The 24581-nt window shown below is 39.4% G+C and overlaps 1 protein-coding gene across 23 annotated transcripts in view; it reads left to right on the top strand.

The window, feature by feature from the left end:
- Positions 1-24581, top strand: part of ANO4 (anoctamin 4) — a 428567-nt gene that overhangs the window by 206312 nt on the left and 197674 nt on the right. For 21 of the 23 annotated variants that reach the window (XM_055575864.1, XM_055575835.1, XM_055575854.1 and 18 more), the window contains one exon: positions 18482-18586. The exons of 1 other annotated variant lie outside the window; for it this stretch is intronic. In XM_055575864.1, coding sequence (XP_055431839.1) covers positions 18482-18586 — 105 coding nt within the window. Of the gene's footprint in view, positions 1-6438; positions 6569-18481; positions 18587-24581 lie in introns of those variants that run through there. One more of the 23 variants, XM_055575960.1, reaches the window with a different exon arrangement.

Here is a 24581-nt window from a genome sequence, read left to right as displayed (position 1 = left end):
ATGATGCTGAGTCATGTCTCTCTACCCTTGCTCATGCTGGTCTCTCTAGGATACCCTGATTTTGTTCCATAATCTTGAATACTTTGAAATGGTCTGTCTTGCCACTGTAAGATCTTTAAAGTCATGGATTCTGGAATATTTATTTTTGTATCTCCAATAAATAATTTTTAGGGTAGGACTGAACTGACCCTTCATTAGCTGGTTTTCAGACTATGACTATAGAGTTCCTTAAAATTTTTTTTCTGGCTTTTTAAAAGTATAATTGACTGATTACAATCGCTTTCTAATTGCTCTGTCAGCCTGTCAACAAATGTTTTGTTGAGGGCCTGTTTGGTTGCCAGACACTCTTTTAGGTACTTAGAATACATCAGTGAATGAAACAAAGATCCCTGCTCTTAGAGAGTTTACATACTATACGGGGGAGATAGATGATATATAAACATAGTTAACAGTGTTTAGGAAGAAGATAAATATTATGGATAAAAGAAAAAGGAGGGGTAGCAGGTGGTGAGGGTTGCATGTTACAGTTGTAATAAGGTGGTCCTCAAGGTGTAGGGCGGAGAAGGCAATGGCACCCCAGTCCAGTACTCTTGCCTGGAAAATCCCATGGATGGAGGAGCCTGGTAGGCTGCAGTCCATGGGGTCGCTAAGAGTCGGGCATGACTGAGCGACTTCGCTTTCACTTTTCACTTTCATGCATTGGAGAAGGAAATGGCAACCACTCCAGTGTTCTTGCCTGGAGAATCCCAGAGGCAGGGAAGTCTGGTGGGCTGCCGTCTATGGGGTCACACAGAGTCAGACACTACTGAAGCGACTTAGCAGCAGCAGCAGCAAGGTGTAGGGCACATTGTGGAGAAGATGTGTGATCAAGGGCTAGAAGGCAAGAGAGCCATGTCGATAGGCAGGTTCATTCCAGCCCAGGGGTAGCCAGTGGACAGGCCCTGGGATAGGAGTGAGTCTGGCAGTCTGGGAAAGAGCACTGAGACCCCTGAGCCTGAAGTGAGAAGCACACATCAGCTCAGTGAGGTCAGATGAAGCAGGGCCTTGAAGAGCATGTAAGGACTTTGACCCCTGTGTGAAATGGGAGCTCTTAAAGGGTTGTGAACAGAAGAATCCTATAAGCGGACATATTTTTTAACAGGATCACTTTGGCTGTTATTTGAGAATAGACCACAGGGGTAGAGGGTAAATCAGGAGGAAGATCAGATAGGAGGCTGCCATTAACAATCCAGTCAAGACATGATGGCTCTTACTAAGGGCAGCGGAAGTGGTGGTGAGAATTTGGATCCTGGATGTATTTTAAAGTTGGGCCAACAGAATTTCAATAGATTAAATGTGGAATAAGAGAGAAAGGAGAGCTAAGTACAACTTTATGGTTTTTGACCTGAGTAAATGGGATTGGTATCAACCGATATGGAGAAAGCTGAAGGGAAAGCAGAGTTTAGGATTTGAGGGCAGAAATGGGGTCAAAATCAAAAGTCTGTGGGGAAAAAAAAAAGTCTGTGGGCAACTGAAGAGACCACATGGATGGTGGGATAAACATTGTTGGAGTTTGAGAGACTGGGGTTTAAAGCCATAGTAGGAAAAGAGATGACCAGATGGAGAAGGGGGAGAGGATTAAGGGCTGAAATCTGTTGCACCCCAATAGAAAAGGTCTCAACATGAACCACCAGCAAAGAAGGCAGAGAAAGAAAAAAAAAGCTGGCCAGCAAGACGAGATAAACCAGAAATTATGTGTCTTGGAAATTAAGAAAGTCTTACACAAAGATAGGAGTGATTATCTAGGTTAAATGTTTCTGAAAGTCAAGTAAGATGAGGAATGAGAATTGGCCTCTGATTTTAGTCAAATGGAGATGGATGGTGATTTTGAGAAGAGCAATTTTGGTGAAGTGGTGGGGATTAAACCCTGATTAAAGTAGGTTTCATAGAGAACGGAAGCATATGTATCAGATACTGAGAATATATACAACTTTTTAAAAGTAGTTTTGCTGTGAAGGGTCGTGAAGACAAATAGGGCAGCAGCTGGGGGAGAAGTGAGGTCGAAAGAGTTTCTTTTCAAAATAGCAATCTCCTGCAGATCATTCGTGGCACTGGGGAGATGGGGGGATTTGTGATGTGAGCAGCAGTGAGGGAAATGAGAGCTGTTCGCACAATAGAATCATGAAGAGTTTTTCTGTGATAACAAATGGGATGGGAGAGTGCGTGGATGCTGGTGATGTGAGGAGGGTCTCAGAAGTTCTTTTCCCCTGTTTCAGGGCTTCCCTGGTGGCTCAGATGGTAAAGCGCCTGTCTGCAATGCAGGAGACCTGGGTTCGATCCCTGGGTTGGGAAGATCCCCTGGAGAAGGAAATGGCAGCCCACTCTAGTACTCTTGCCTGGAGTGACTCCACTTTCACTTTCACTTTTCCCCTGGTTCAGTTTTATCTGGAATCTGGGAAGGAAGGTCATAACTGAGAATGAGAAAGGAGTGAGATGGATTGAGAGGATGGTATGATTGTGTAGACAGTGGAATATGGCTGCCAGCCCACATTAAAAGGCTAGTTGAGGTTCGTGGTCATGAAACTAAACTAGGACTAGTTACCATAGTTGTGTGTTTTCCTTTAACCTTGTTCACCTACTTGAGTGAAAACGTAGAACATATGTGAGTGAGTGAGTGAAGTTGCTCAGTCATGTCCAACTCTTTGCAACCCCATGGACTGTAGCCTATCAGGCTCCTCTGTCAATGGGATTTTCCAGGTAAGAGTACTGGAGAGGGTTGCCATTTCCTTCTTCAGGGAATCTTCCTGACCCAGGGATCGAACCTGCATCTCCCACATTGTAGGCAGAGGCTTTTTACTGTCTGAGCCACCAGGGAAGAGCCAAACATATGTAGAGTTGTCTTTAGTTCAGGATTGTGATTTTGCCAAGGAACTGTGAAAAGAGAAGGGGAACCAGAGGTGCACTAGAGAGAAAAATGATAACAACCGATCATGTAAGCTTGGTACGGAAGGGAGTGAAGACACCCAGAGGCATGAGTTTCAGTGGATAGTTGATAGGATCACTTTGTTGGAGGTCCCAGAGGGGTTGAAGGGATGTTGAGGTTAAGTTAGGGGAAGAAGAGCTGAAAGATAAGAGGGGGTAATCAGAGAGTAGAATGCAGGGCACTGATATTAAGGAGGGCATTGCTGTTATTAGTAATGGAGAGGTCAAGGCTAGGGTATGAAGTTAGTGTAATATGATGGAGGGCAAGATCAGTGGAGAAAATAATTCTCAGGGAATGAGAGGCAAGGGTTTGAGAAAGCTCATCTGCACAGACATTGAAATTGAATAGTTTTGGGAGAGTGACACAAAGCCAGGATTTAACCTCATCAGGAAATGAGGAAACATGATCTGGAAGGCAGCAGATAGGTGCAGTGATGGTGGAGAAAAGGTGATATAATAAACAACCTCAGAGTCAAGGCTGGGGATGTTTAGGAAAGAGGGAAGAACAGTGGTCTAAAGGTGGCATTGAGGACTCAAGGAAGATACTTCCCTTCTCCACATTCTTTGGTGTCAAGTTGTGGTACTTTCCTAGTACCATAGGAAAGAGCCTACGGGAAGCAGTGACCTCTGGGAGGAGCCAGCCTTTCCTTAGAGCAAGAAGGGAGCTCTAAGGGAGCAATCTGAGAAAAGACAGGTGGGAATAGAATTCTGGAAGGCCCAGTGGAAAGGTTTTGAATGTTGGGACCTTCAATGGCTCTCTTATTTTTCCAGACCACCCTGAAGTTCTCTACCCTGAAGTTCACTTTTTAATCCTCCTCTGCTTAAAAATCTTTATGTTTATCTAGAACAAAGGACAGTGTTGTAAGCCCAGTTGTTTGAAGCCTCTACAAATTCACCTCCCCCTGTTTTTCTTGGAATATCTTTTATATACTCCATAACCTGCTTTGTTCTACTTTATCCTCAGCTCTGCACTATTTCTCAAGTAGGCTTTTACTCTCCCATTTTTCTGCCATTGTTCAAGCTCCTCCCTCTTTTTGGAATGCCCCTACCTCCATAAATCTCTCTTAAGTCCTTCTCATTCCTCAAAATGTAACCCAAATTCTGCCACCTCCTAAAAGCCTTTCTGGATCCCTCTGGTCAGAACTTCTCTCCCCCTTGCCCAGAACTTGGAATCTAATCCACTCACTGGATATAGGTTTTCATTCTGAAATTATACAGAGTAAATCTATATTTCTTTTAGTGATGACTTTTAGTTGGTTGAAAACTCATCTTGAGGAATTTTCGAACTGAAGCATTTCCTAGTTTTTTTCGATGCTTCCTTTGACAACATGGTTGTCACATTCTTTTACCATCCTACCCATTCTGCTCTTAGAAAAAGTCTTTTATTTCATTGCTGCACCTTTGGCAATATTTGCCCAGAATTATATAAAATATTCTGTTTGTGTTTGATTGAGGCAGAAAAGAGTCAGTCTTTGACATCCACTACTGATACTACTGTAATAAACATTTGAAGAAATGTTATTAAGATATTTCTTAATGGTATAATATCAGCATATCTTGTCACTACTTTTACCTTAAAAACATATCACGGCATTTATCTATCATAATTTTATCATAGATTCTTGAATCCTACTGGCATTGGCTATTGGTTGAAACTATAAAGCCATTCCTTAGCACAGAATTATAATTAAGAAAAATCCTAGTAAATTATAGTTAGAAACCTGATTTTGAAAATATATGTGTTTAAAATTCATATTATTGAGATACATATGATGATTTCAATTCTATCCTTCTATGTTTAGTGTACATTTTTACTAATGCATCATAGTTCTCTGTGGGAGATTATAGAAGAGGTCTCAAGCTGAGTTTCTTATTTGCAATGAGTCATAGATCTTAGAAGCAGCACGTGCATTTTAGTCATGGTGAAGCCTATTAAGTCATCCATCTAATTTTTACAAAGTTAATCATCTTGGTTCCCAAAGTGCTTTCTAAAAGCCCACTCAGACTGGTTGTTAAGCATGAAAAGAACAAGAAAATCTTACAGATCTTCCATGCCATCAGCCCTTAACAATTTTAGTTCATTTATCCCTCTTTGAGTTTACAAGCATTTCTTAGTGCCTACCATGTCCTAACAAATATTTATTTGAAGGGTAGCTCTTTGGAGCTGGAATGGCGTAGAACTCTATTACTCATGGACCTTAGGGAGCTCACAGTCATGTCCAAAGGGACCATCAGTCAGGGCTCTTTGGTTATAAACAATTGAAACCAATTATTTAATTCAAGCAAAGAAGAAATTTAAATTTCAAGGATATGGATGGAAAGCCTGGAGAACTAGCCTTGGGAAAAGGAACAGATACCAATAAAAGAACTATTTGACTTTCTGGAATAAAGGAACCCTTACCACTTTTCTTAGTTTCATCATTTGGTGCCGGGAGCCGGCATATTGCATATTGAGTGCGTATTGCATATTGCATATTGAGTGCAGCACTTTCCACAGCATCATCTTTCAGGATCTGGAATAGCTCAACTGGAATTCTATCACTGCCGGGAGCCAGTGTGAGGAATTCCACCCATGACAAAGGTCATGAGGAAGGAGGCTCGGCATACGCAAAGGCGGGATCGAGCCTCAGGAGTCCCCCTGGAAATTCTCGAGCATCTACCCCCCAAACCAGAGTCTGCCTACTTTCTGCTTTGTGCTTTCACCTACACCTCTGACTTTACGGGGGGCTGTCCCCCACTACCTCTCTCTGAAAAAAGAGTTAGCTTACAGCTCCAGTTAATAATTCCTGGGTGTGACAGTGTTTAACCTACAAACTCCTTTGGAAATCCTCTAGCCTGCCTGAATAGGTTTTTCCGGCCACATGTGATTGTTCAGAGCCTCCCAACTGTGAGAGGCAGGAGATGTTCTAAACTGCCTAAACACAGATTCCTTTGAGTAGTTAAAAGATTGATTAGAAATTGTATTGGTGAAGGGTTTTTCACTTGTTGGGCCAATGTTTGCTGCTAAGTCTCCATACTCCGTACCTACTGTGTCCTTGGCAGTGTATTGATTGATATAATGGGTGTATAGAAATGTAAGTAGTAGCCTCAATGTTTGTAACGTTGGACCCTTGAGTTAATTCTTTTCTTGATTGAGCCCACCTCACCTTTGCCCTATAGGAATGCAGCTTTGTCCAATGCTTTTTTGGAGGCTGGTGCCTGACTTTGGAATAATCCCCTTTAGAGAAAGATAAGTTTCTTAAAATGTTAACAGGCCTCCTGGCCAGAAGATGATGTAATTCACCTGAACTTTTGCATATGATAAGTTTGAAAAGCCTGGCTTCGATTAGGACCAGGAACTGCTGTCCTTGCATGACTCCACCCCTTCCCCCATTATCCTCTATGCACAACTTTAGGTATAAAAACTACTTTGGAAAATAAAGTGCGGGCCTTGTTCACCAAAACTTGGTCTCCCCATGTCGCTCTCTCTTTCAAATTCTGGCTGAGTCTCCATCTGGAGCGCGGAACCCACCATGCTTGCTAATTATGCCTGGGCTTCTAAGATCCGACCGGGGAGGCCTCAGTGTCTCCTCTCCTTCGGGAGAACGGAAGGACGCCTGCGGCCTACGTAAGTGGTGCAAACTTCTTGTCTTGAAGTTTTATTGGTCTCCCGCGTAAACCAAGCTACTCAGCCTCTTTTCTCCACTGAATTTTCCTACTGAGCTATCCTCATTCTATTGCTCTTTATATCTTTGATGAATAAATAATTAAATAGGTCGCCGACGCCGTCCCCGCTTCGAATACCCTGGATCAGCCGGGGCTGGACCCCGGCAATTTGGCTCAGTTTTTGAAGACCTGGAAGAGATCCCTATTTGCCATGTGCCTTTCCCTTGGTTGGGTAGAGAGTGGTGAGAGATAAAAGGATAGGACAGGAGACGTCTCCCTTGAGCAGCAGATAGGACCCCTTGATTTCTCCTCCCACTTGGATTCCACACAGTAAGGGAATGACACTTCCCCAAAATGAAATAGAAGTGACATTACAAAAGGGAAGTGTATATGGAAGCATGTCCATTATACAGGGACCTGTGCTTAATCTGCTATAATAGAATTCATTGTATTAAGGGGTGGAATAAAGATGTAAATAAAATTATGGTAACATTCTTAATAAGGACAAAGATTTAAGAAGTAATCAAAAGGCCATATGATTTTGGGCTTTGAAAGTCAACTAAGACCTCTATAAGGTGGGGTGATGGCCATCCAGATATAGGAAAGAGCATAGTAAGAGTGCATTATACTAGTGATCAATGCAAGCTCTGTTGTTAGATGTTTTAAACTCACATGTTACCTAATAGCTTTGCAGACTTGGGCAAATAACTTAATTCCTTTGAATCTGTCTCCTCATCAGCACAATGAGAATATTCATACATATCTCACAGTGTTAGGGTTGCCACATGAAACACAGGACTCACAGTTAAATTTCAGATAAACAACAAATATCTTTTGATGTATGTCCGAAGTATTGCATGGGGCACACTTATGATAAAAAAAATTACTAATTTATTTGTAATTCAAATTACCTGGCCTCCCTGTATTTTTGTGTGTTATATCTGGCAACCCTATATAGCGTTGTTATGTCAAATGAATCCGTTCATGTAGAATGCTTGATATGATCCTTGGCACAGTAGGGTGCCAGGAGCAAGTGATGATGTTTGTTGTCGCCGTCATCATAGACAAAGTTCAGAAGCCTGAAAGTATGTCCCAGAATCATTTCTTACTTGGTTCTTGAACCATAGGACAGTTTCCCAGTTAACTTGTGCCAGGACAACATTTAGATGGTTTCCCTTTATGCGGCACTGACACAGGAACTGTTCACCTCCACCTTGTATTCATATGATTTGTCTTTCCTTCTGATTGTTTCAAAGACTTCTCTTATGTATTGAGTTCATTTTGACCTTATCTTTTAGCTGCTCAAAATTAGTGAATACTGTTTCCTTTTATGGGCAAATCATTAAAGTATTAAATGGCACCAGGCTTGGAACTATCATTTAAGGGTCAAGAAGACTCAACTGAAGCATTGATTATGAATTTTTGAGTTTGAAACTGTAAAGCTTAGTGAGTGTGGGATCAAATTATCCCAGTATAATGACTGTGCCATGTGAAATAGAATTAATTAGAAGCTTTGTGAAATCGAAAATGCTTCTTTGTTCTATTGCTTTTCCTTTATCTGATAGGCCCATTATAGAATCCTAAAGAAACGCCATTAGTCACAGAATTTGTCCCTTATTCTCTTCTAGAGTTGGTAAAATGATGTTTTGATAATATGTTTCATTACTTCTCAAAATAATGTCTAGCATCACTGACCCAATGGACATGGGTTTGGGTGGACTCCAGGAGTTGATGATGGACAGGGAGGCCTGGCATGCTGCGGTTCATGGGGTCACAAAGAGTCGGACATGACTGAGCAACTGAACTGAACTGAAAAGCCTAAGCAGCTCTGTCCCCCTTTATACATGATCATTTCCCCCTTATATAGATACGGTATTTAAATGCTGGTACAAGTTGATTTCATAGGAGAGAAACTTCAGGATTTTGTTGTTTTCAGTGAGCTAGAATAACTATTATACTTTCTGTATGCAAAGGGTATTAAATGTTTGACAATAATATAATTACAGCTATCATTAAGCATGCTACCATATTCCCAACCTCAAAAACTGTTAAGCTATTTACATTCATTATTCCATTTAATTCCCCTAATATCCTCATGCTGTCATCCTTATTTTGTGGTTGGGGTATCTAAGGCAGGGACAGGGAAGGTTTAAATAACTTGCCCCAAAACATGCAGCCAGTAAGTGTCAGAGGCAGGATTCCAACTCCAGTGGTTTGGTTCATTCATTACCTCTTCAGTCAACTTGGTAGCAGTATTTCTAGCAAGTTTGTATTACAAAGCTTTGGAATATTTAAATTTAAAGCCCTGTAATCGTTCACACCCTAGGGTAGCAAGGAAGGGACCATAGGATTCCATTGAAAACACACATAGTCACCTTAATGGGGTTTCTTTCTATTGAATATGTCAGTGATGGTCCACTTTCTAGCATATTTTTTGTTCTACTCTACATTAGACCTTTCTTTTTTCTTAAATTCAATTTTTATTGGAGTGTAGTTGCTTCCCTGGTGGCTCAGATGGTAAAGCGTCTGCCTACAATGTGGGAGACCCGGGTTCAATCCCTGGGTCGGGAAGATCTCCTGGAGAAGGCAATGGCAACCCACTCCAGTATTCTTGCCTGGAAAATCCCATGGACGGAGGAGCCTGTTAGGCTACAGTCCATGGGGTTGCAAAGAGTCGGGCACAACTGAGTGACTTCACTTTCACTTTCACATTAGACCTTTCTTTTTTCTTAAATTCAATTTTTATTGGAGTGTAGTTGCTTAGACCTTTCTCATTTCCTCTTCCCGTTTTCTAGTTCCAATATTATTAAACTCCTTCCTGTTTCCCTGAGTTTTAAAGATTACTTTCTGGTTCTTATATCAAGACCTGATCTCAAGTTAGGGAACAGAATCAACTCAGCAAGTACCTTTCATATTCTGTTTAACTTCAATACCAGAGGCTGCGGAGAAAAGACGGAAAGAAAAGAAGTTAAGGAGAGATTTGAAAAAAGCCAGACAAGAAAGATTTGTCTCTTCGTTGACTTATTTCTTATTCTGCCAAAATGAAAGTCAAAATTCAATTCATTCTTTAGGAAAAAAAATTAGGAAAGGATAATCATCTGGTTAATCTTGACCACAATAATAATCATGATACCACCACATTCTGTTAGGTAATGCTCCATTGTCTGAGTTCTCACAGCAGTCTGGGAGGCAGAATTAGCCCTATTTCACTGGGCTCAGGAAATGAAGTTACTTGACCAACAAGTACAAATTAGTCATCGATGGACTTTAGCTAAAACCTTTGTCTTCAGTTTCTTAGGAGTGTTTTTTCCCCCCACTGAGCCAATGGTTTGTTCTTGAGGATGAAAAGAGTTGAATGTGAAATGTAGTGTTTTCTCATCACCTTATCTGGAAACAAACATTTTATTGATAAATATGCCTGAAACTTCTTTATTGAGCCTGAGGAATCTGAATGTTCTTCTTGAATAGATCTCAAGCTGGGGTGAAAATACGTAATTATTTTTCTGTTTGTGAGATGGATTTTTGGTGTGACTGAAAGATAAGATCTTCCATGTGGTTTTGAGAATATGTGGGAGAAAAACCAGCTACTTTGAAACCCTTTTATTTCTCACTGCCTTGAAGGTAAATGTGGTGTCTTTCTAAATGATGGTTTAGAAATAACACTAATCATCCTTCATTTGAATCACATCCTCTTAAAGTATTTTTTAAATGTGTGATGTGAGTTTAGTAAATAGAGGGGTGCTTAGGAAAACAAGCTATTTTGAGCCTTGAAATGTGGGCTTTGGGATTTGTGCTCCTTGCTATCATTTGCTGAGTAACAAAATTGTTCTCTAAAAATATATGCCAAATTCTTCTCCATCAGTGTATACTTTTTCCCCTTTGCTGAGGTACATATGCACATATTTTGACCTATATAATGCATTTATTGCTTCCCAGGTGGCATAATGGTATAAAGAATCTGCCTGCCAACGCAGGAGACACAAGAGACATGGCTTCAATCCCTGGGTTGGGAAGATCCCCTGGAGTAGGAAATAGAAACACACAACAGTGTTCTTACCTGGAAAATTCCATGGACAGAGGAGCCTGGTAGGCTATAGCCCATGGGGTAGCAAAGAGTCAGATACCACTGAGCAGGAGCATGAATACATTTAGAGGGAATTTTCTAAAGAATCTTTTCACAACCATTTACACATACAAAGTGAATGAAAAAAAGCTACACAAAGAAAATTATTTCTGGGAAGAGTATTGTATTTTAATAGAATTTAGAACTGCATCTTCTGCACAAGGCTATTTCAAATAGTTTTATATTTAGGAGAGATTTAAATAACTACTAACTCAAGATCATACAACTATAACCAATGACGTCAGCCCTACCCCAACCTAAGATCGTAGTTGTGGTAGATAGACAGTTAATAGTAAGCTTCTATTGTGCTTACTTAATTCCCAGAGTTAGAGATTAGAGACTGATATCCAAGGTGGACAGAGCCCTGCCTCTCATGAGGTTTGTTGTCTTGCGAGGCCATTTTGCTTCATACATTCATCTCAGGCCCTTCTGTATATGTATTGTGCAAGTTAAGAGAGTAAGCAACATTATAGTGATTTTGAAAGCAGCATGGTTTCTATTCTATTCTATAACCCCTCCTAATCCTGAGTTTCTCTCTTCCCTTTCTCTGCAAGAGTCCCTGTTGTCATAGCAACAGACCTCAGCCTCTAAGAGATTGGAAGACCCCCATGGAGCCCTGCCTAGACTTCTGCACAAATCATTCCTGCCATTTCGAGCTTTGCAGCTCTGGTTTCTAGGCCCTCTTAGCACAGGCATTCTTTATAACTTAGGAGATCACTGTCTTGCCAATCCTGGGAAACATAGAGGTAATTTTGCTGAAGGTCAGCCATTACTAACTGAAGCAATGGGATTATTATTTCCATTTTAGACCTGAGAAACATCCACCTGCTGTTAGCTAAATGTTCTCCATTCATGATTTAGTCCAGAATTGGGTCCTTAAAACTACTCCATGTTAATCATTAGAGGAAACATATTTAGCTTTTATAGTGACAAATGTGGATGAATCAATCTGTGTATTCCTACTAACACAAAGCCTAGCTTTCTTATGTAAAAGAATGATCTTGCAGTATCACTAGATTTATAGTTAAGCAACACTAATAATGAAAGAGTGGGATTTGTGTGTCTTTTTACAATAGCATGAATGAAGCATTTTCTGTTTTGAAGGTGTTTTAGCTTATGGTACACTATATAGAGTTTGGTAAGCACTATAAATGAAGAAAAACAGATGGAAAGTTTTTCTAGAACCAATGGAATATCCCACATGTAAATCTAGAGTTTCCAGTGTTAGAATCCTCCGGAAGAATATGCTTTTTTATGTCACCTTGTGTTTGTTACAAATATAAGATCACCTCTATTTGATTGAACAAAGAAGTTGAATTTTAAGTAATTGATTTAAAGTCACTAAACAAAGGTGATAAAGTAGAATAACTGGTAAACAGGTGGGTGAGGGGAAAGGGGTAGCAGCAGTAATATAAGTTATATTGTCTTGTATCATAGCAGAAAACTATGTAATGAACAGTTGACCCTCAAATAATGGGGTGTGGTGGTTAATCTGTGTATAATTAATTTATAACTGTACCTCCCAATCTGATATTCCTCCACATCTATGGATTCAAACTTATATCCCATTTAACCATTGTTAAGTATTGTAGTATTTACTCTTAAAAAATATTGCCATATAAGTGTACTTGTGCAGTTCTAGGGTCAACTGTGTAAAAGTGATCAAGAAACAACAAGTACACCCATGGAGAGGTCCAAAGGAAGTAAAAACAGAAACTCTTAAATGTGATTGGACTAGGGGAATAGGATTGGGATTGAAAACGGAATAGAATTGTCTATTGTTGATTTTCATTCTAAGCCGTTTGGTATTTGAAAGTTTTCTTTATTATTTGACAAAAATTTTAAAAGATTTTACTGAAAAGAGCAAACGTATGATTTAGAATATGCCTTTCATAGTCATCTATAGATGACTATCAAGAGGTGTTAAAGTTGTGGACAAGAAAGGAAAACTGGGACATGTTCTTGTCTATATCTACTGCTGTTGCTAGTCATGTGAAATTGTAGTAAAAGAGCATTAACTGAGCAACTAATATGTTCAAGGCCTTGTCTTGAATTCTGTAGGAAATGAAAAGGAGGATGCAGTTTGATGCCAAGCCTTCATCATGTCACAGTGTAGTCAGAGGTGCTGGAAATGAGGAGGAAACCTAGATGGGGAGAACTAGGAACTCAGATTTGTCTGTGTCTACACGATGCTACATACTTTACCTATTTTTTATGGAAAATATGTACTGTAAGAAAGATAAAATATAGATAACTGCATGGGTTTAGTGAGTAGGAAATGGTATTTACTTGTTAGGATCAGGAAATGGCTTGAAACATAGAACATTCAGGATGGGTCCTAAAAGTGGAAGGAATTTCTATAGACAGGGATGGGAGAGGCATCAACATACTTGCTAATTGAGAAGCTCATATTGGAAGCTTTGAGGGGGAGTTCCTTTAGCGTATAAGAATTTAGCTAAATTCCCCATAAGCTAGGTACAAATCTAAAATGCGTTTTTAAGATGTTTCCTCAGCTGAAGATGTTTTATTAAATATGTTATCAGGGTTGCTTTTTATTGAAATTGCTTCCCACTTCACTCATACTACAGATCACAGTTAAGATTTGAATATAATCACTCCTGTCAATTCAGTGTGAGAAAAGATAAAGGCAAATTTGGAGATCACATGAACTTTGTAGCTACTTTTGATTTTTAGAAATTGTTTAGTAGGTTCTCCACAACTTCAGGTATGTTTTTAGCTTCCCTCTAGAAGGTAACTTGTTTACTTTTCTGGGGATTGACTTAGTTACATGTCAGTTACTGAGGCCCTTCAGTTTGGAACCATGACACCTTCACCCTCTTGCCTAGTTTTTTCAAAGTTTTGTGTTTTGACTCAGAGACATCTGTGACCATAGGAAGGAGTCCAGTTCTCAACTTTTAGAAATCCACCAGTGCTACAGGACTAACAATAAATAATTAAATATCAGAAATCCAAAGTAGACACACAACTTCCTGTATATTGAAGTTATTCAGTCTGTTTCACTTGGGCAGTATGTGCTGAAGATGAAGATTGTCACCTTGAAGGATTCATTTGAAGATATCCTTGTACAGTGATCACTCTCCATTTAGGAAAGGTTACAAAAGTTCTTATTTTACAGCATTCCCTATTTCAAAATCTTAGACTTTAGTGAGTGACTTACTGCCAGAAATTCCACAGCATTATATTTTATGAAAGTGTACTTTGTATTCCTTTGAGAGCAAAGGAATGAAAAGGCCTTGTATTTTAGGGATTCTAAATGCAATCCTGTTTACTATGAAGAGAGTGTTACATCTTGTAATTTAGAGCTATTTGACTTACACAGGTTAAGAATTGTAGTAATTTAGAAAATCTCTTATTAAATTAGTCCCTTAATGGTTTAACATCCATAGTTTGTCTTGAATTCTGAATTTTAAATGCTGAATATCCTCTACTGCCACAATCTGAATTTTAAAATAACTTTAAAACTAAAATATGTTGCTTATTGTGAAAAACATTGGAAAGATAATGAATAAAACAAAAAATACCCATCATTTCACAGCTCAGAGAGCTTTTGTACCCAATGGAATATTTCTTCCTTTTTCTAATCAGACAAAAAAGTGTGGTTTTTAGTATACTTGAGACATCTATATATTTATCTGTATGCTTGTATCTACTTTTTCACTTTTTTCTTTTCCATGTCTTTAACATTCTTTAAAGACAGACTTTGATCCGAATGCCTTTTTATGTTGCTTCTTTTGTGACTTCCTATGCTCCTACCAAAGAAAGGCAATGCCAAAGAATGCTCAAACTACTGCACAATTGCACTCATCTCACATGCTAGTAAAGTAATGCTCAAAATTCTCCAAGCCAGGCTTCAGCAATACATGAACTGTGAACTTGCAGATGGTCAAGCTGGTTTTAGAAAAGGCAGAGGAACCAGAGATCAAATTGCCAACATCCGCTGGATCATAGAAAAAGCAAGAGAGTTCCAGAAAAACATCTATTTCTGCTTTATTGACTATGCCAAAGACTTTGACTGCGTGGATCACAATCAACTGTGGATAATTCTGAAAGAGATGGGAATACCAGAGCACCTGACCTGCCTCTTGAGAAATCTGTATGCAGGTCAGGAAGCAACAGTTAGAACTGGACATGGAACAACAGACTGGTTCCAAATAGGAAAAGGAGTCCGTCAAGGCTGTATATTGTCACCCTGCTTATTTAACTTATATGCAGAGTACATCATGAGAAACGCTGGACTGGAAGAAACACAAGCTGGAATCAAGATTGCCAGGAGAAATATCAATAACCTCAGATATGCAGATGACACCACCCTTATGGCAGAAAGTGAAGAGGAATTCAAAAGCCTCTTGATGAAAGTGAAAGTGGAGAGTGAAAAAGTTGGCTTAAAGCTCAACATTCAGAAAATGAAGATCATGGCATCCGGTCCCACCACTTCATGGGAAATAGATGGGGAAACAGTGGAAACAGTGTCAGGCTTTATTTTTGGGGGCTCCAAAATCACTGCAGATGGTGACTGCAGCCATGAAATTAAAAGACGCTTACTCCTTGGAAGGAAAGTTATGACCAACCTAGATAGCATATTCAAAAGCAGAGACATTACTTTGCCAACAAAGGTCCATCTAGTCAAGGCTATGGTTTTTCCTGTGGTCATGTATGGATGTGAGAGTTGGACTGTGAAGAAGGCTGAGCGCCGAAGAATTGATGCTTTTGAACTGTGGTGTTGGAGAAGACTCTTGAGAGTCCCTTGGACTGCAAGGAGATCCAACCAGTCCATTCTGAAGGAGATCAGCCCTGGGATTTCTTTGGAGGGAATGATGCTACAGCTGAAACTCCAGTACTTTGACCACCTCATGTGATGAGTTGACTCATTGGAAAAGTCTCTGATGCTGGGAGGGATTGGGGGCAGGAGGAGAAGGGGACGACAGAGGATGAGATGGCTGGATGATATCACTGACTCGATGGACGTGAATCTGAGTGAACTCCGGGAGTTGGTGATGGACAGGGAGACGTGGCGTGCTGCGATTCATGGGGTCACAAAGAGTCGGACACGACTGAGCGACTGAACTGAACTGAACTGATGCTCCTACCTGTCCTCTAACAAAAATTTACTCAAAATTATGGAATTTTAGTTATGAAAAATTATAGTTATTTAATAGTCACAACTACTACTTGATGAGTTTATGAACTTCTATGACAGATACCAAGTAAATAAACTGAGCTTCTGTTTATCAATTTACTTTTAGAAGTCATTTGCTTCTTAGGTTATGTAATGACTTTGGTCCTGGTCCAAAGTCCTGAATATTGGTATATCCTGAACTATTGGAATCCAGTAAAAAGTGTTAAATGTTCTCATTTCTAGCAGCCTGTATTTATGACTGCTTGGATATGAGTAGTTTTAAAGACTAGTTAAGAGCATGGGTTGGTATTATGTCTTTATAACTTATTGCATCTCCTTTTCAAGGTTAGAGTGAAAACTAAGTGAGATAATAAAGTAAGTGGCACAGAGTCTGGCTGAAAAGTAGTATTGAATATTCTTTTTTTTTTTTTTTTTCTGTCAATGTCATTGTGAGGTCTTTGGGTCTCTGGTTATTGAGCACAGTGATTAGCCTAAGCAGAGGTTGAAAAGCATCAGAACTTTTCCCTCCCTATTCAAGGTAGCTGACCATGAGAGGGAAGAAAGCATATAGTGCTTTCAAATTCTAGACCAGCAGGAAGACATCTTTGTTTTTTCTATTGAGAAGCTCAATCTCACAGGTAACTTCAGACTTTGTAATGAGGCAAGTGCTCGCACGCACTTAAAAATTCACCGCTATGTCTGCATTGCTGGATTATCACTTAAATGCATGCTGGTCCCAAATAATTGACTTATGGATTCCTTCTCATTCCTCAATAGCTAGGTAGTTTCTGTAGAAACCTAAAAGAACTACCTGTAGTTGCTTTAATAAATCTGTAGTTCAATAAACCTGTAGTTGCTTTAATAAACATAATGGATGGTAAGAGTAATGGCCAATGCAGGTAAGTCCACATAGCATTGAAGACCCAGCACAGCCAAAAATAAACATATAAATAAAATTCTAAAAAGAAAAGAGTAATGGCTTCCATTTACTGAGTGCTCATTTAGTCTTCATTGCTGTTCCATACAACTGTTACTATCACCCCTGTTTCATCAATGAGGAAACTAAGATCTAGAGAGATTCAGGGTTTCCTAAATAAGAATGTGAATGCTGGTTTGTCTGCCTGCAGAATCTGAGCTTAATAGCTTTATGTGTTGTATAGCTCTGCTGCCTTTGTTTCATAAGTACTGCATAACCTTGTTAATTCATTCCATCTACATTAGTTGTAATAGACACTGTTCTAAGTGATGGATTATAGCATGCAGACAAAAGTTCCTGCCCTCCTAAAACTCACCTTTCTAATATAGTTAGCTGCTCAGTCATATCTGACTCTTTGCAACCCCGTGGACTGTAGCCCACCAGGCCCCTCTGTCTATGGAATTCTCCAGGCACAAATACTGGAGTGGGTTGCCATTTCCTTCTCCAGGGATCTTCCCAACCCAGGGACTGAACCTGGGTCTCCTGCATTCCAGGCTTTTCCTTTACCATCTGAGCTACCAGGGAAGCCCATTATAATTACTTGTGTCCATTTCCCTCCCAGAATGAATGTTGTTATAAGATAGTAACTGTATCTTATTCTTCTTGAGTTTTAGGGATATAATTAAAGTTTTAATTCAAAGCTGAGAATAATTACTGGGCTTATGAAAGAATTATTTCTACAAAAATTTTGGAAGCTAGAGTGTGCCCCATTCTATTTAGCAGGCTCTCTGTTTATTTTAGCACTGATGTTCAGCCTTCCAGACTCATCCAATTCTTACCATTTATTTTAAGAAGCATTTAGAGGTTTATTGTTAACAATAAAGCTACTTTTTGATATCTTAGTTTCTTTGACTTCCTTCAGGGATCCATAGGTGTGCAGAGCAACATAAAAATTTTTCTTTCTTTCTTTATTTTTTTTTAATTTTATTTTATTTTTAAACTTTACATAATTGTATTAGTTTTGCCAAATATCAAAATGAATCCGCCACAGGTATACATGTGTTCCCCATCCTGAACCCTGATTGATAAATTTTTCTTTCTTTAGAACACACCAAAAATACATCTGGCAAACCAAGTTCAAGAGCCTTAACTACTTCATAGAACAAATTATAATATTCTGGTATAATTGAAAAGTAAATGATGATAGCAGGGGAAGTCCAACTGTGAAAAAATTGATACCTTTTTTTCTGTGATATCAGGAATATTGAATCCTGTCTTTTGGATAAATTACTATCATTTTAAGGAAAATGGTCTCACAAAGTGTTAGTGTGTAATGTTCCGTTTTAACCATGTTAGAAGCTGAGAATAATTTTAAGTGTCCTTGGATGGAGGTCAGCATGCTATATTCCCCACCTATGAAATCATCCATAAATTCTATGAAGTAGGTGGTATTTTAATAAAGTAATTGCCTTATTTTTGCCTTGGAAATACAATTAAACTTTTTTGGTCCCATAAGAGGCAAATGGCTGATAATGTTGCTCATTTTTAAAAAGTCATTTGTCCAAGTGGGAGGATCCGTAGGCAAACCAGCTGGCTGTTGGCTGTTCATTTAGATTTTGACATTACTTCTCCTTGGGACCCTGATGCTGGGCTGTCTGATAACCAGTGCAAACTCCAAGAATATCTTTCGTTTCTCTAGAAGGAGGTGTGGATTTGCAAAGCTACCAGCTGGATATGCAAATACTACCTGACGGGCCAAGGAGTGATGTGGACTTTTCAGAGATTCTTAATGCAATACAAGAAAGTAAGTTTCTCTCCAATTTTAAATTCACCATGAAAGGAGAAACTATTATAATACTTGGGAGGGGTAATAAAGCTAGAAACCTTAGATGCCAAGCTTTAAAATAAAATGATGTCTTAAAAGAGATACTGTGTAAAATAATTTTGAGACCAGAAGAGATGGTTAGTAAAATGCCAGTTTGATTTGTGAAAATGAGCCACATAGTACTGCGGTTTTTGATGATGCCTGGTGGGAAAACTATAGAGGGATTATAAAATCTTAGTATGCTATGCTGCTGCTGCTGCGTCGCTTCAGTCATGTCCCTGACTCTGTGCGACCCCATAGACGGCAGCCCACCAGGCTCCCCCGTCCCTGGGATTCTCCAGGCAAGAACACTGGAGTGGGTTGCCATTTCCTTCTCCAATGCATGAAAGTAAAAAGTGAAAGTGAAGTCACTCAGTCGTGTCCAACTCTTCACGACCCCATAGACTGCAACCCACCAGGCTCCTCCATCCATGGGATTTTCCAGGCAAGAGTACTGGAGTGGGGTGCCATTGCCTTCTCCTAGTATGCTATAATACTTAGTAAATCACTGGGCCTTATAATTTTTTAGATTCCTTGATTAATCATAACCAAAGAAAAATCTTTAAGACACCAGAATAATATTCCTTCACTCAAGTATCAGTAGTAGGAAGCGTTTTGATGCAGTAAACCAGAATCAGGAATTTATTCTTCAAAATGGGTATATGAAGTCATTGATGCAGTGCTGTGACCAAGAAGTAAATTCCTCTTTTCTAAGCATTTTGATTAATCAGGGTTTACTCTTCTTCGTCTATTTTGTGTTACATAGTTTTCACCAAGAACTTTATCGTAATCAATACATTTGCTCATGTTACAGGTTTAGCATTGAGGGTGGGGGATGTGGTATCACAAACTAACTCATTAACATTTGTGTTTCATTAACAGAGCTCTAATTCTTGGTAATTATGCTCCTCTTTCAATTTTAATATTGGATTTGAAGGGTTCAGATCTGCAATTTTTGCTACTTTGAGTTTTGTGACATTGCATTTCTCTGAAATATAGATTTCTAAACTATATTTTTATTTCTCTATTTTCTTATGAACAGTTTTAAGCATTTTAATTCTGTTTACCCTCTTTTGTCATTAAACTACCACCTCCCCCCCATCTTACGAGGTAATTAATATATCCACTTCACAAGTAGGACAGTTTAGGATGGAAGAAGGTCAGTGCCAATGTCAATAAGATAAATAGTGGAGACCGACTTAGAAAGGAGGGTCTCCACCCTCCTTTAATTCTTTCAGAAATGTGTTCAGTAAACACCGAGGTGGGAAGGGACCTGGAACTGAAAATAAGACTACTTCCAAGAGAAATACTTTTAATGAAAACTTAAAAGGACCAAGTATTTGTTCTGGGGGGAATCCCTTCATACTCGGTTGCTGAATAAAGGAGAAAAAATTTCCCCAGGAGAATAAAAATCAAATTAGTAGACATTGGAGAGAAATTAACTTTTCACGGAAAGTTATAAAATTATGTAATTGCTTCGTTTGATTGAAAGATGATAGATTACACGTTGCTGAAAGGATTATTTTCTAATAAATGATGAACGTTGGCTTCTGTGCAAGTGCAGGCAATGAACTTTTTTAGGGCTGAATGAGCTTCTGTCAAAGTGAACTAAGTGCTCACAAAACGATTTTTATAGTATTTTTTGTTAGCACATCTTAGTAAAAACTCACTTCTTTATGGTGTTAACTGTTTTATAGTTTAGAATGGTGATCCCTCTGTGAACAGAAGAGTATAAGTTTGTGAGTACTTAATATTTAAATTTAAAAGTAAGAAAAAGAAAATATTATTTCATTTTAACACAATTTTTATAGGTTTAAGAATCTTCCAATGTTTGAGAATTTAATCTGTTTATTTTCTTGTTTAAAAAGCAAAGTTTTATGCTAAGTAGGTTTGGGAAGCTACCCACACAGTCTGGGGCATCTCTTGTAAGAAAGATTTGGGCCATTTATCTACCTTCAGTCTCTAACTAGAGATTCCAAGTACAATTCAGATGTTTAACCAGGTCATTGATATTTCTGAGTCTAAAATCACATAGTGTGGTTCTTCAAGGGACTGTGCCTTAGATGATTATTTATAGAAATCTTTGAGAGACTGACATATAAAAAATGTAAAAAATACAGGATTTGAACATCAGTAAAACTCATTGTCTACTACAAACATATTAATTTGGATTAACAGGATAATGGAAAGATTTCACTGTTTCTTAGGATTTTGGGGACATTTTTGTATGATTTGTATGATATGCAGGATTGGGCTAGAACACTGTGTGTGTGTGTGTGTGTGTGTGTGTGTGTGCATACACACAGGTTTCAAATATTTCTTCAGTGTCTTAGCAGCCATCATGGTAAGTGCACTCCCTTGACTGTCTCTTGTCATTATTAAAATGGCCATAAGTAATAGTAGATACTATTGTCTTCATTTTAAAAGTGCATATACATCCTGAGGCTATATGATTAATATATGATAGGGTCAGTATTTCCTTGTGTGTCAGCCCTTGTTGTGCTAAATAAAAAGTGAAATAATAATGATTAGGAAAAAGTGAACTACTTTGGATTTTTACAGTTTTATTCTTGTGTTACATCTTGATGCAAGAATTCCTTCACCATGCATCTGTGTTGTAAAATATATTTACAATTTTTCCTGTTGCTTATGCCCTAAGTATAGCTTCATCTGTTCAAAACAAGAAGTCTCAGTGGCTAACCATCCATAAGTTGTTTTTCAACTTCCCTCATATCAGATGTATGGCTTATAAGGAAGGAAAAACTTATTTTATCCATCCTCTCTTGTATCCATCTCACCTGTCATATGCCAGGCACTGTGCTAGGCAGAATACTTTAAAGCAATGGTGAACCTTTTTGGTGCACAGTTCAAGTCAGGAAAAATTTTGTCTTATTCAAAATGAAAGCAACCTAGTTACTTTGTAGTAGGAAAGCATTTATATTTGGTGGTCTAATGTAAAGGGATATTTGTTTTGAGTGTGTATTTTTTCATTGATGTTATTTTCCCCTCCCTTTTTATTCTCACCATTCACTCCCCATCCCAACATAGCAGCCAAGTCCCTTGTTTCAGCAGAGTTCTGTGTTACCTAAATTTCCTGCCTTTTGGTATCTGAAAGCCTGAGATTCTAAGTGCTTGATGCTTAGGTAGGTGGAGAGGGAAGGAGAGAGGAAGGGAGGGAGGAGGCAGAGAGAGGAGATGAGATCCTGCAGAAGCAGCATGGCATCTTGCAGGTGGGTGGGAAGAGAGAGAATGCTGTGTTGGGTACCTTGGGCGACTGCATGTGGGCCACCTGAACTGCCAACCATAACTGAGATTCTCCATCCTGAGGAAGGAACAGATCCTTCAGTGATCAGGGAATTCGGAGGCTCTGGGAAAGCAGGAGTCTCATCGTCCCATTTCTTTGTCATATACCTGGTACCTTGAGCAGAGTGTGGAGTGTGGGTTTTGCTGTTCGGTTGCTAAGTCATGTCCACCTCTTTGCAGCCCCATGGACTGCAGCACCCCAGGCTCCTCTGTCCTTCCCTCTCTCTCCTGGAGTTGGCTCAAATTCATGTCCACTGAGTTGATGATGTTATCTATCTCATCTTCTGCCGCCCCCTTGCTTAGTAAATTTTGTTAATGCCTTAGTGAATGAATTCCACTGTAGACTCACAAAGGGGACAGCTCAGCAGTAGCCAGTGTGGCGTGGAGACCTAAGTCATCCCAGTAGATGTTCTGCCATTTATAAAACCTCTGGAACCTTTGTGCAGTTCTGGATATCTGAGAGTGAGGCATGGGAATGCCAGCAGTGACTGAAATGAAATTGTCCACTGCAGACGGGTTCTTTGAATTCTCAGATGGGAAACCCGTGGATATAGAAGACCAACACTATCCAGACTCTGGGGACTCTTAAGTGGCATTCATACCCTGGCAGACGTGATTGTGATCTAGTCCATTAGATTCTAATCTACTTAGGAGGGAAAGAGAGCAAATAGCAAAGTGTTTGGAAGGAGAATTGGGAGGCTTTAAGGATTATTGAGTGATAGTTATGCTGTGAAGTGAAGAAGTCACTTAGTCATGTCGGACTCTTTGCAACCCCATGGACTGTACAGCCCACGGAATTCTCCAGGCCAGAATACTGGAGTGGGTAGCCTTTCCCTTCTCCAGGGGATCTTCCCAACCCAGGGACTGAACCCAGATCTTCCACATTGCCGGAGGATTCTTTACCAGCTGAGCCACCAGAGAAGTCCAAGAAGACTGGAGTGGGTAGCCTATCCCTTCTCCAGTGGATCTTCCCAACCCAGGAATGGAACCTGGGTCTCCTGCCTTGCAGGCGGATTCTTTACAGCTGAGCTACCAGGGAAGACCGTTTTGCCTGCAGTGTCCCTGTACAGTCATAAAGCTATTCCCAGATTGGTGATGCTCTTGCTCTGTGGGTGAGGAGACTAAGTCATTTCTCAGTGACATCCAGTGAGTCATTCTCAATCCACTTTCTTGAACCCTGATTTACCATTGTATTTTTAATTCATATGGCCATGCTATTGCAAAGGGGAAGATGAGGGAGAGGAAGGAACTGATAGCCATTAGACATTAATTAAGGCAACTACCTGTATTATTTTGTTTAGTCTTAAACTCTTTTTGCCCTAATTTCCATATCGGTGAAAGGGAGGTAGTTATAGACGATCTATGCAAAGCCCTTAGTGCTTGGCACACAGTAAGCACTATGGGCTTTCTGGTGGCCGCCTTGTCTTCATTCCTTGCAACAGTCCTCTCTGGTACATTGTATTATTCCCACTTAAATTAAAGCTTGAACAAGTTACAGAATCCAATCGAATAGTAAGTGGGAGGACTAGTGTTTGAACTCAGGCTTGTCTAAATCCAAAGCTCATGTTCTTTCCAGAGAAGGGGCAGTTATGGTCAGTAGACTTTAGGATTTTTAATGCAGAACATCACTGACCTTGTTTCTAGTTGTGAAAAGGGAGCCACGGCTATTGAGCAAAGCTTGGATTAGGTACACAGTTCTTCTCTAAATAGCATTTGCAGGGTTGAAAGAGGTGCCATCATTAGACTCCTTATTATAGAATGACCAAAGTGTCTGTCCATTCTTTAGAATGGAGTAGCTGCGTGAAGAGCTGTTCGTAAGAAACATGCTGTCTTGGGAGCAGCTTAATGATCTTGGCCCCATTACAGAGTGTGCTGTGGCTACCCCATGCTGTCCTGTATGCTCTGTTTTAAAAGTGGTATCTTTACAAAGCCAGGAAATGCCAATGGAAAAAAATTTAATAACCACACATTTTAAAAAATCTCATGACTTGTGTTCTTGTTGTTTTTTTTTAAAGACATTGTGAATCTTAAAGTATTTCAAGTAAATTTTTCAGGCAGAAAAAAAAAAAAAAAGGCCAGCTCTCAGATCTATAACTGTTAGGACTCCAGCTTTCTTATCCCAGTTTTCGTTTGGGGAGGTGTTAACATACCCGTTTAATTGTTGCCCAATACACTGGTGGAGGTATCCAACCTTTTTTAAAGCTGCAGAATCTGTTATTTTGTCCCTAATATATTTTTACGTATATCATCAGTGTTTAGGACAGATAACTGAGCTATTTGGAGTTGGTGGGGGGTAAAAGGTGTAGGACTTCCCCACTCAGTTTCCTTTTTGCCCCTTTCATGGCCCCTGAAGTTCCTCCAGAGAATCCTGGGGTTCCAGGGAACACACTTTGAAAACCACTGGCCTTATAGAAAGGAATAAAGCCAGCTAAGGAAGATTTATGTCTTTTCCAGTTATTTATTTTAAATATTCTAAATTAGACCCTCTTCTTCTTGGTTCACCAGGTAGCCTCTGCCTTAGGGCTGTTATCAAATTCATTTGAAGAGTAATGAACATAGAGGGTCCTAGGCTTACTAGTGCCATATAAACACAAAGCAATGTTTGGTTTTTAAAATTCCAGTGGCTCAAAGC

Source organism: Bubalus kerabau, chromosome 1 (assembly GCF_029407905.1).
Source record: "Bubalus kerabau isolate K-KA32 ecotype Philippines breed swamp buffalo chromosome 1, PCC_UOA_SB_1v2, whole genome shotgun sequence".
NCBI lineage: Eukaryota > Metazoa > Chordata > Mammalia > Artiodactyla > Bovidae > Bubalus > Bubalus kerabau.
This window is presented reverse-complemented; position numbering and strand designations above follow the sequence as displayed.